At 34.8% G+C, this 13446-nt stretch overlaps 1 protein-coding gene across 1 annotated transcript in view; it reads left to right on the plus strand.

Moving 5' to 3' along the window:
* MALRD1 (MAM and LDL receptor class A domain containing 1) overlaps positions 1-13446 on the plus strand; it is a gene marked incomplete at both ends in the record, with an annotated part of 684412 nt that overhangs the window by 374442 nt on the left and 296524 nt on the right. Inside the window, 2 exons of the mRNA XM_081298191.1 lie at positions 3237-3482; positions 5029-5186. Of these exons, the coding sequence (XP_081154317.1) occupies positions 3237-3482; positions 5029-5186 (404 nt within the window). The remainder of the gene's footprint in view (positions 1-3236; positions 3483-5028; positions 5187-13446) is intronic.

A 13446-nucleotide genomic window follows, 5' to 3' on the forward strand; every position in this document is an offset into this window, starting at 1 on the left:
AAACAAGGTTCATTTCTGCACAATGTTCCTTACAAGATTTTTTTTTCTCTAAGTTGCTCAAAATACAAAGTTGCCATTCCCAGAGATGATGAAGAATGTTAAAATTTGGGAAGGAAGAATCAGTGTTTAGATTAAGTCTGTTGTTTCAGATGACTTTAGGATATACATCGATATACATTTTGGTTTATATAATTGTATAAATTATATAAATATAAGTTTATATAAATTTATATCAATGTATATATAAATTTGTATCAATGTATATATAAACTTATATACATTGATATAAATTTACACATTGGTAGGAAATTTCAGTTTATAAAAGAGAACAAATTATACCAAAGTGGTCTCTGCCTAACATAAGCAATTAAAAAAAATCAAAGCTGCACAATTTCATAAGAATTTTAATAACAGAATCACTTAAAGATAGATGCCCTACTCTTAATTGGCGTCTCTCTCTCTCTCTCTCTCTCTCTCTCTCTCTCTCTCTCTCTCTCTCTGTCTCTCTTTAACAAAGTCATGAAAAATAATTTGTAAGCAGGTAAAAATATAATTTGATAATTTCCTTTGGCATCTACCCCAAACAAATTATTATTGTCTGTTATTTTATGACAGAAGTGATTTTTTATTAATGTAGAGAACGTGTTCAAATTTAGATTTCTGTAGTATTTAAATTATTATATGTTTTACTCATGTAACTATTTTTGCTCTTAAAGTGTAAAACTTTTTTACTGTCCTAAGATATTAGGTGAATTGACTTGTGTCTTATGTCAGAATTCATGATATATTTCTTTTAAAAACATGTCCAAATTTTTTTCTTTTTGATTTTGGAAGAACTGGTTGTGGCTTAATTCAGTCACTTTAGAGAAAAGCATCATAAGAGTCAGTTTTGTTTTGTATCTTCAAACAAATTGAAATTGACAGAATCAATAAAAATGCCAACTTGTATAAAATTAAATGATCTAGTAATTTTTTTCAGGTTCTCAACAGTTCCTTTAGAAATGATGCAACTGGTGGCCAACCCCACCTTTACACCTTTTTTAAAATCAATGGCTTTGAATATCAAGTCAGAAGATAAGAGACCTGGTTCTCAGTCACAGTTCTACTTTGGGAAAATCCAGGAGTCATTTAGCTTATAAAATGCTGAGTTTTCTCATTTACAAATGAGAGAGTTGATATAAATGACTTCCATTTCTGTGTAGGTTGAAAATGCTTTAATGTTAGGATTCTAAGTCAAGAGTGTAATTGAAGCATTAGAAGTCTTTTTGTCTTACCTTCAATCTACTAAAATGAACCATGCATCTAAATAAAAAGTTTAATCCCATACTGCTAAAAGGATAATATTAGCAATTAACCCAGACAGAAAAAAAGTTTTGTTAGAGACAGAATGCAGAGTTGAAACTTATTTTCAAAGTATTTGCAAGAGGAAAGACCATTTAATCATGCAATTAATAAGCAGTCTAGGAAATACAAGGAGTAGAACACATTTTCTTTCCAGCAGTTTCTATATGAAACTCCACTACTCTTCTACTTCTTTCCTCTTGGCCATCTGTTGTTGAAAATTTGAGGCTGATTCAGGACAGAAGAACTTCTATATGAGGTTGTGTTAGTCAGCTTTCTGTGACTACAACAAATACCTGAGATAATCAACTTATAAAGAGGAAAGGTTTATTTTGTCTCGAAGTTTTAGAGGTTTCAGTCCATGATTGATTGGTCCCTTTGCTTTAAGGCCTAAGGTGAGGTAGTATCTCATAGCATAATGGAGTGGTGTAGGAAAAGTATACGATGTGAAAGAGGAAGGAAGAGAGGAAGAGAGGAAGAGAGGAAGGGAGGAAGGGAGGAAGGGAGGAAGGGAGGTGGAGGGAGGGACCAAAGTTTCACTGTCTCTATTAAAGTCATGCCTTCTGTGATATAAAGACCTCCCACTGGATCCTGACTCTGAAAGTTTTCACCACCTTTCAATAGCACAATCCTGGGAATAAGCCTCCAAAGCATGGGCCTCTAGAGCAGATTTCAGATCCAAATTATAGCAGAGGTTTTACCAGAGAACTTCCCAGACCATCCTAAAATAAACCCCTGAAATGTTACCACCTCTGAACCACACCAGCTGTCAATCACCAGGAAACTTGCCTCTAGTCCTGGGAGTCACCACTTTAGAAGTAAATCAAGGAGTGGTATTATCAGCTCCTCTCCCTTCCTGGTGGGGAAAACAGGAAGAACATTTCTGATTCTGTGCTTACAGAGATCAAATGTGTAGCTAAAATCTCAAGTTGGAAAAGTTTCTGAACCTTTCCTTCTGAAATGTTGCTCTTCATCATGGTTATGTTCTGTTGTAATATTCGAACAGTATAATCACAATACCTTGAAAGTTTGTGTTGAACTGCTCTTACTCAAAAGCACTTTATTTCACTCATTCATTTATTTATCACCTACTATGTATGGTCCAGTCAACATTCTAGGCACTGATCTCATAGATAGTAGTCTCTTTAGTTAGCTCAACTTCTCTAGGATTTTGCTTCTCTCTTTCCCTCTGTCTCTCTTATTAGACAAGGAAACTAAAGTTCATCAAGTACCAGTATGAACCAAGTCATGTAACTAATAAATATCAGCATTAGAGTTCAAATTCAGTCTTCAAAAGCATTATTCTTTTTGTTATGTTTTTGTTAAGAGGTATCTATGGCTGGCATTGCTTTGCAGGGAAATTGCTTCTAAAATTCCAAACAGCTGACCAATAAATATGCATTTTAAAGAAAAATCTGTTGGAAGTCGTGCATTAGCTATATATTCATGGTGCTGCTTCTGAGGATGTATCTTGTATATGTTTGGCTTCTGAGAAATATTGATGTGAATGGATGCTAGAATGTACTTCCAAATTCCCCATAATGCATGAGCTCTTTAGCACCTTAAAGATTTTGTTTCAGGGTAAAAAATGGAAGGTTTAACTTTGACTTTCAGATATAATTAATATTTTTAAATGCAGCTTTGGGAGTTTTGGGGTATTTTCCTGGATCGATAAAGTGATACTTCAAAAACTTTTTCACTTGTAAATGATCCTTGTGAGTAATCTTTAGGCCAAAACTCTGGAGCAGATTAGAAGAGAGAGAGAAGCGGGGTCAGGTACCTTGAATTCTTAAAAACACCATATTCATATATTATAATGACACTACTTTGTCTCGTACCTCACTTGAAAGTGCCTGGAATATTCCATTACTCTTTTTCCATTTTTCTCTTTTTAGGTTACTGCCCATATGGCTATCGGGAATGTCGGAATGGTAAATGCTACAGAGCAGAGCAAAACTGTGATTTTGCCGATGATTGTGGAGATAATACTGATGAGAATGAATGTGGTGGCTCTTGTACTTTTGAAAGAGGCTGGTGTGGCTGGCAGAACTCCCTGGCTGAAAACTTTGATTGGGTTTTGGGGATTGGCTCTCATCAAAGTCTCCGACCTCCCAAAGACCACACACTTGGAAATGAAAATGGTAGGTGATTAGGTTGTTAAGGTTGCCCCATCATATTTACAAGGTACATCTCCTGTCTTCCCTGAGAGCAACCGGAGAAGACAATCACAGTGATTCTTTCGAGTCAGTCAAACACAGTGTTTTTGTTTCCTGTGGCCACTGTGAAATAGGGAATGGCCATGAAACTGGGTGTCTTAAACAAGAGGCATTTATTGTCTCTCATTGCTGAGAGCTGGAAGCCCAAGATCAAGTTGTTGGCAGAGTTGTTTCCTTCTGAAGGTTCTCAGGGAGAATCATTTCCTCCATACCTCTCTCCTTGACTCTGACAGCTTTAAATGTTCCTTGCTTATAAATGACGGTTGCTTCTGTGTTTTCATTTGATGCATGTGTTTTTCTCTGTCCCAATTCCTCCTTGTTATTACCATGCAATCATATTAGATTAGGGTCTACCCTGATAGCCTCATCTTTACTTCATCATCAGCAAAGATCCCATTTCTCTTTATGAGGACTAGGGTTAGGGCTTAGCAATGGGATGAGAGTTACAATTTTACCCACAACAGTGAATTGCCAAAATCTAATATCAATCACTGTTTTGATAGATAGTTAGGTGATAAGCTAGGCTATCATCAGATATCACTCCTAAATGGCAGGCACTTGTCGTAAATAACCCTAAATTCTGACACTCATTTGATCATCAGCAAGTCACTTAGTTTTCGGAATCTCAGAGTCTTCATTTGGAGTTCATGAATTTTTCACTGTGTAGCTAGCAAAGGTTGTGCAGATCACATGAGATGATGTATATAAGGGGAAAGATCTTTGCAACCTGTCGAGAGACTGTGAAAATGTAACTACAAAGCCACATATGTTAAGAATGTTGGGTGTGGATTATTTTTTAAATAAATCTCAGTCTTGTTGCTCAAGGAGCAAACAACATGAGCCAAATCCCAAACTAGGGGATGCCACAAAATTGTGAAAAGATGTTTAAATATTGGTATTCCATATGTCTGTTTTAAAAAATCAACTAAGCCAGGCTTACCAAGTCAGAGCATAGAAGACCTAAATCGCATTCAAACACTCAGTTCTCCATACATGAAATTTTGTTTAATTCACAAGAATAAATTTAATCCCTTTCCTCTCATGTTGCATATCAAAATTCTCAGTTTTTTATTTACACACTCATCAAGTGACTGAATATTTGAAAGTACATGATATTCCCTTATTTAGATTTCACAGGGAACTGTGGCACTGTTTTATAATAACTGGATAGCTGAAGGAGTCCATTAAACGATTTCTATAACTGTCTTGTTGATCTGATGGCATAAATATCCTGTCAGATCAGTTAATCTGCATACTGTGAGGCACTTCACTAAAAGCACAGACAGTTGGAAATTGTCCTGTCAGTGAGCTAGGGACAAGGCCATTAGATTTATTCTCTGTTTCAAATGGAAATGCTATTGGCAGCTCAGATCTTATGAAATGTAATTAAAAACCCTAACTACGATGGAGAAACTAAAATAATACCCTCATTGTTACTTCCATCCTATGTGAATCCTATCCTTGTTTCTAGGGCACTTCATGTATCTGGAGGCTACTCCAGTGGGACTTCGGGGTGACAAAGCCCACTTCAAGAGTGCTGTATGGCAAGAATCCAGCAGTGCCTGCACCATGAGCTTCTGGTATTTCATATCTGCAAAAGCCACGGGGTCCATTCAGGTTCTCATTAAGGTAGGATCTCAACTGGAGAAGCCTCTGAGTTTGGTGAGGTTCCTGAAGGCAGCACATAGCCTGAGGGAGGGAATAAGCATCCTTTCATCTCCAAAAGCTACTCCTATGGCCCAGATGCTCTGAGGTTTGGTAGACTGGGGCATGGGAACCAGCTTTGAGTTCATCATCATGCCTTGTGAATCCCAGAGATTCCCTTTATGCTAATAATTAACCTTTCTTTCTATTAAGTTTCCTTCCCTATCTTTTTTTTTTTTTAAAAAAAGATTATTTGTCTATCTGATAGGAGAGCAACTAACCGTTTTTTTTTTTCTCCTCCATGAGTAATCATTAAGGGAACTAATAATAGCCATTCTGGTTCTAAGCACACTGTGCAAAGGCTGAACGGCTCAGAATAATCAAGGTATGATTACATTGAACTGCTTATTAACTGTGACACACTAATGCATTTTCTTACTGAGGATTAATTGGATGTTTCCGTCAGAGCTTTAATTTAGTATAACAAAGTGACCGTGTTCGGGGAACCAAATAACAGTCAATATTAATATTAATGAGACCTGGTTCAAATACCTTTACTCTTTAACAAGTTAAAACAGCAACAAAATCCAGGTGTATGGGTCTGTGCATTTATTTCAAGAATCTAGTTGGAATTGCAACAAACCTTATTTTAAAACATACTGTAGTGGCCACTGCTATTTTATCACACATGAGATTAAGGTGAAGTGCCCCAACACTGATGGCAGTGGCCTGACCCAAATGCCAAAGAATCATGTCTGTTCATGTATCTGAATAGCTCACAGGTGCATAGTTCATGTTTTATTGAAACCTGAACTGACTTTATAACCTAGGACTCTTCTAGAGCTATGCAGAAAAGCCAGCCAAGTAAGACACACACAGCAAATAATCACAGCAACTTATTCTTATGGCTTCAATATGGAAACTTACTGAAACATAAAACTTCACGTTCTCGCAGGAGAATTTCATCAGCTTTCTTCTAAATGTGATACTTGGTTACGTGGCATGCACTGTGTGTGGGGGGATTTGGTAGTGCTCTGTGGAGTTTGATTTTATCATTTGCTTCCTTCATATTTACTTTTCAAAAGTCTTACAATTTAGGAACAAACTTTATATTAGTATAAAATATAGAAATTAAGCCATTTTGAGATATTAATATCAAGCACGTAGAACTCCTATGTTTCCTCTGACTGATTTCTGTGAAAATTCAACTATGTTTTTCAACACACACAAAAGAACATATGCTTATTTTCAACGTATATGCATATTTTGGAGCTGGGGTGTGGCTCCATGATAGAATGGTTGCCTAGCATGGACAAGGTCCAGGTTTTTATCCTCAGCACAGCAAAATCAATCAATCAGTTATGTTTACACTCATATAATCACATGGATTGTGAAGGACAAAAATCTTTCATTACATGCATTGAATTTATAGCCATGAGTTTTAGGAAAATCATTTTATTTTGGTAACATGATACCTATTTTTAATCATTATTACAAAGGCTTCTTTCTGTGTGGAACCCCATATTGGATTTTACCTTGCTCTTGAGTTTGAAAGTATCTTATCCATAGGACAAATCCAACAGGAGCAGGAATTCTGCTTTACTCTTCATCTTTGAACATATTTCCAGTTTATGGGTATGCTCCCTCTGACTCAGTGTTCCCTGCTTATCAGGATGGTCCCTTTCTGTGTTAGTCCCACACCAAGTCCAGCACAGTCTGGAACATTTAGCCTCTTTCCAAATCTTCCTTGACCACCTTTTGTCTACTACCATGATCTTTCATTTTCAAAGCATTCCCCACAGCTCTGGGAATGATTACAGCTCAATGGTTGGTAAATCATTCTATTTAAACAAATGAATTGCAAAATCTTGAGAGCAGGGCCACTGAAGTTTTAGTTTTTGCCTTCCTTCTCAGGTCTTTGCTCAATGAAGCAACAAGGTGGTGCCTTCCAGAGGCCCTTGTTAAGAGTTGCCTGTCATGGAATGGCTATGATGTATTATATGCATGGTCTTCGAGTCTGATTTGAAGAATTTGTAATCAAAAATCTTAAATATATGCATGCAAGTAGACATAAAGGCATGCAGAAATTGAACAACAATTTAATGGTAGCATAATTAATATGGGGTGGTCTTGATTACAAATCACAGCAATTATACATAGTAGCAGATACCATTTATTGAACATCAGACCCATATTGTTTCATTTCAATCTTGTCACAACCCTCTGAGTTAATGTGAGTCCTATTTTAATAAAGGACTAATGGAATCTCCCAGAAATAATCTAAGGACCTCATGACTCACTCTGTTAGTGACAGAGTAGGAATTTGAATCTAGGTGTGTGTGCACACAAAACTCACATGCTTACTTCCTCACCTCCATATCCAAGTCCACACTCTAACAATGAAATGGAGATTGTATTTTACTGAGACTTATAGGTAGTGCCTTCAATAATTCTCTAGAAAAATGAAATAAATATTATTCTTAGAATGGAGAGATATGATACTTAAACTATTCCAGTAATAATGAGTGAATCAGGGAAACCTCAGAACCAAAAAGGCATTTCTTTAGAGAACATTTAGTGAAAATCAGCACTATTTTACAGGTTGCATATTTTATATTTTTCCTCCTGTATTTCTTGCTGTCAGTCAAATGACAGAAACTTTTTATTAAAGAGATGCAATTGAAACAATGTAATATTTGTATGGAGAAACTGATATTGTTTTTCTTTCCTTTGATGTTTGCTTTAATTATAAATGGGGGAAATAATATGGTACTTTGAAATGTTTTCAAGAGTAAGAACAAATTTTTAAAATACAGTTAAGGTTTTATGACATCAGATAATTAAACAGGTTAGTTTTTCCTCACTAGCTGCTTATGCCAACCCAAATCCTTTATGAATGGGAGTCAATGTCAATGGGAAGTGGTTAATCTTCATTTTTATGGGTCAGCTAAGTGAGGCTAATCAAAGTTAAGTAGTAAGTCTAAGTTCAAAAGTAAGTGTGTGAGCTAGGACTTTAACTCAAGTGTTCTGAAGTTAAGATTGAAATGCCACACAATCAGTTTGGTTTCTGTCTCTCAGTGGATGATGTTTAAATGTTGTTTATCTGGAATAAGTAGACAGCAGCCTTTTCTGGATTCAGGAAGAATTTATTTTTAATATAACTATGTTCACTTTTGATAAGTTTTTATTTTTACCTATGTTTGAACTCATTCACATTCAGTATTAAATTTCTCATTTAACTTAAATGCATTACTTTTCAGACCACTGAAGATTTAAAATAAAAATAAAACAAGTATTTTGGAATAGAAGAAGGGTTCCACAGCACAAAAGTTAACTTGGTTTAGAAATATATTTAATCTTACTCCCAGAATTTTACTTATTTTTCTAGTTACCTGATTTCTGATGGGGTTAAATAAGGACAAATAACATGCAGATGTGAGCATACCAAAATAATTTTTAAGGAATTTTAAAATTTGCTTTGTGTTTGACAGTTTATTTTTTTAGTTAAAAGTCTATCTAGCCTCATCAAGAAACAAAAGATCTTTGCATCTTTTCAGCTAGCCTTTTGAATAAAATACAGGAACACCTGCTATCTGAGGAATATTACCCTCCTTTGGAAGTACTCCATCTGTAATAAACTGTTGATATTTTAATCAAGATGACTGCATGCTTTGGGGAATTTAAATATATTTAATTGAAGGCATTCAGGACTATCCATTATGTAGTCATGATAGAACACATAATATATTCAAGCCAGAAGTGGAGAAAAATAATGTATTTCAGGAGAGCTCTCCTGATAGAGCAACTTAGTTATGCTGAGAGGCCATAATTAAATTAGTTCATTGTTTTATCTTGCTTAGTGTTACAGAATATTTTAGAGCTGGTGGGGTTGGTTTCTTCAAAATAAATCTAATCTGAGCTATTCATTTTACAGAAGATGGAAGTAAGAGTAAGAGGTTATATTTCTTACCTCCATGCACGTATATTTTAAGAAAAAATTAGGATATGAATAGGAATTTTCTACCTTCTAATTTAGGGCTCTAAATTGAGTTCCTGGAAATTTTATCTAATCATTGTCATATTCAAGATGGAAATATAGTCTCCCTATTCATGTGTTTGTATCTATGGATTAAACCAACCATGGATCAAAACATTAAAATAAAATTGTATCTATACTAACTGTATGCACACTTTTTTGGTCATTATTCCCTAAGCAATATGGTATAACAATGACTTCCATAGCATGTACATTGTTAGAGATGATTTAGGGTATGTGAGAGGATGAACTTAGATATATGCAAATACTCCTCCATTTTATATGAGGGACTTGAATATCCATGGATCTTGGTATTCTTGGAGGCCCTGGAACCAATCCCCTGTGGATACTGAGAGGTGACTGTTATAGATTTTGTTAAGACAACCATAGAAAAGGTCAAATGATTAAACAACAGGCTAGTTTCCATTGCTTACTTAGAAGACGTGTTCATGCTGAAAAACTTTATCCTAAATGTAGCAAACAGTGAGTCTTAGTTGGACACATGAGTCTAATGACTTAAAGATAAGAGCTCTCTAATCTTCTACCCTCAAATACTCACCTCCATTCATGCTCACTACAACCCCCATGTGAGATCTACAACTAATTGATAATAATACGTGTGTGTAACTATTACAGTACATTGGAGAGATTTTTTTAAAAGTCCTTTAGCCTTTTTTTTATTTCCTTCAACCCACTGAATATCTAATGTTATTTCAGGCAAATTATTGCCATTTGATTCATTATTCAAAGAATGAGAATATCTGCATGGGAAAAATCAGTTTTGCAAAGAGCAACATGGATTTTGGCCAATATATCAACTAAAGTAAATTTTTAGTGCCAGATTTAATTATCCTTTTAAGAATTGTTTCTGGGGCTGGGGATGTGGCTCAAGCGGTAGCGCGCTCGCCTGGCATGCGTGCGGCCCGAGTTCGATCCTCAGCACCACATACAAACAAAGATGTTGTGTCTACCAAAACCTAAAAGAAAAATAAATATTAAAATTCTCTCTCTCTCTCTCTCTCTCTCTCTCTCTCTCTCTCTTAAAAAAAAAAGGAATTGTTTCTGTACCTTAACAATCTGATCTGCATAGTTTGGGATGTAGAATAGTATTAAACTTGACCAAATGAGCAGATAAAAAGGTGACCTTTGCATTTCAGGCTACATTCATGTCCCATATAAAGTATGCAGAGTTTACATAAGTCACCATGAGATCACAATGCCCTGCTTTATATATTTTTAAAAATTATTTTCCCATGTCCTTTACCTTTCACAGAGCCTTCACTGCTACCAAGCAGAACTCTGAAGCCTTACCATGAAGTCTCTTTTGTCAAAAAGAAAATATTCTGCTAAGATGTTAACACTTTAGTTTAACTAATCCCAAGAGTTTTTTGCTTTACAAGAAAATCATATGGTTAGTTCTAGGGAATATTATCACTGCTATTGCTCTTGCTTTATTTCTTCTTTATCTGTGCTACAACTACTCTGGCACCAATTTGTACTTACTGACTCATTTTTCCATAGAACGTGCTATCTCTTTGCCCATATTAACTCATTTAATCTTCAAAATCAACTTTCAAGGGAAACAATTTTTTCCCCCAACTTTGCCAACCATGAAATTGAAGTCCAGGTCACATAAAACTGTATAATCAGGAATAAAAGTCAATTCTTTCCCAAATATCTATGATCTTAACAATTACAATCAACCCCTGCCCTTAGAATGTAAAACATGCTGATACCTGGGAGGCCAAGATATGACTGTTCATCAAAGTTCTCTGTAATCCTACAAGTGAGATTTCCTTCTCAAAAATATTAATTAATCCACAGACCTGTTTCACACATGTTAAAAGAGGGAAGGTACAACTTTGTATCCATCAGCTTCTGCAGTTATATTTTGTTTTCTTTATTAAATTTTTAGTTGACAATTATTATAAATGTTTGTAAAGACATATAAGTGTGATATTTCAGTACATGTGGACACTGTATGCTAGCCAACTCAGGATATTTAGGGTATCCATCCTCTCAAAACTCTATTTTGTTCTGATTAGAGTATTTGTTTTCTGTCTTAGCTTGTCTTCTAGTATTAGAATCTGTTTATCTAGATCATTCTCCATCATATCCAATATAATTTCAAAAAAATTGAAGTTGCATTTAACAGCTACAGGTTAATGTTGATGAGGAAAGAATGAACTAAAAAAACAGTTAAATGAGTAATAATTATCAAAATATTTTTTATAATCCCATTTCTTAAAATTGGGAGTGTGACTTAGTTACATAGCAAGACCTACTGAAGATGAAGCCCTTACTTTTATGTCAAAGAAGTGAAAAAACAACAACTATTTTTTGTGATATTCACAGTACTGTAATGTGATATTAAAACATCTACTACTGCTATTGGTGAGACAGTCACTGGTACTGGTACTATCCATGATTTGTTTCCCATAGCCACAAATTAGATATCAAATTTTAGCTGAAGTTAGTAACAATAAAGATATCTTCCATCTATGTTACAACCTTCTTGAAAATCAATATTCTCTATATAAGGATCCTGGAGAACTTTTAATTTTGTAAGGGCATCTATCTTATGTGGTCTATTTTATATTACATTTACTTACTAGGGGTTACCAGAATGAAAGAAGGGAAGAGAAGAGAATGGTCAGCAGGTACAAAATAGCACTTAAGGGAGGTAAGTTCTAGTGTTCCATTGCATAGCAAGGTGACTATAGTTAGCAATATTGTATTATACATTTAAAAAGAACTAGAGAGAACATTCTAAATGTTCTCACCACAAAGAAATGATCCATATTTGAGGAGACAGATATGCTAACTACCTTCACTTCATCATTAAATAATGTATACATACATTGAAACATCACACTGTGCCTGTAATCCAAGAAACTTGGGAGACCGAGGCAAGAGAATTGCAAGTTCAAAGCCAACCTCAGTAACTTAGGGAGACCTTGTCTTAATTAAAAAGGGATAGTGATGTAGCTTAGTGGTAAAGTATCCCTGTACCAAAAAATACACAATTTTTAAAAAATAAAAAAGGAAGACATACCACTTTACCCCATAAATATGTACAATTATTGTGGGTCAATTAAAAATATTTTTTAAAATCAATGTGTCTTCTCTAGGTTTAAAAAAAAAACATGAAAAAGTAACTCAGCTTCCAAAGATTGAAACATATATTCCCTGAAGACAACATTCATTAGAACCAAGTGCAAAGCAGACAGGGTAAATGGGCTGAGGGTCTGCCACAGCCAAGAGAGACTTGAGCTGACCAGCATCAGGCCTGAAGCCAAGTAGAGTCAGCAGCTTTCAAACTCGCTGCTACTGGATTAATGTATGAAGAAATTTGTCACCCAGATTCAGTAGTGTCTCTTCAAATGCCATAAGTAATTGTAGCCATTGATTTTTTTATCTATCTGAGAGAAGGAAGAGAAACAAAGCAATAGTGTAGTTAAGTTTAATACCTAGTTTAAGGTTTAATCAGCCAGTTCTTTCTCATGGATGCTGTTCATTTGTCCACAGAAAATTTGTAGGTACAATTGTCGTAAGCAGAATTACTCTATATAGGAATCCTATATAGAATAAATCAGTTAAATTCAATTCAACTTTTGTTTGTTTACTGACAATATTTGTAAAACTATTCAAAACAAATGTCATACTAAAATGTTCCTTTTTTCATTTCTCATTTTTCTGAGAAATTGCCTGAAAAATTTTTGTAGTTTTCATCACTTGATCATAACTCTTTTCATGGTCTCATCAATTAAATTTTTAATGTTTACTCTATTTGTTTTCTATGGAGTTTGTAACACATGTCTCAAACAAAGTAGATTAGAATTGTTTATCCGTGAGGGGATCATTCTGACTCACATTACTACTCTGACACTGCTATAAGGTTGGTGAACTGTTTATACCAATCATAAATCACAGAGGTGGAGTAGAATGAAAATCCCTGAGGTTCTCCTTCATACATATTACCAAAATGAGCAATTAAAATGCCAGAATTCTTGCTATTTTAGCTTTGTAAGGGATGAAGAAACAAAGCTATTCTTTTATAATTTGGGTGAATTTCAATTAAAAGTTTAAAACTTATTTTTTAATAAGGAATAAATACTCATAAATTTACATTTCCTAGATTTGTGACTCTCTCTACATCTTCTATAGAAGTTAAGAATATTTTCATATAATCTATTAATTATGTTAACA

This window comes from Spermophilus citellus, assembly GCF_964194105.1.
Source record: "Spermophilus citellus genome assembly, chromosome: 6".
Taxonomy (NCBI): domain Eukaryota; kingdom Metazoa; phylum Chordata; class Mammalia; order Rodentia; family Sciuridae; genus Spermophilus; species Spermophilus citellus.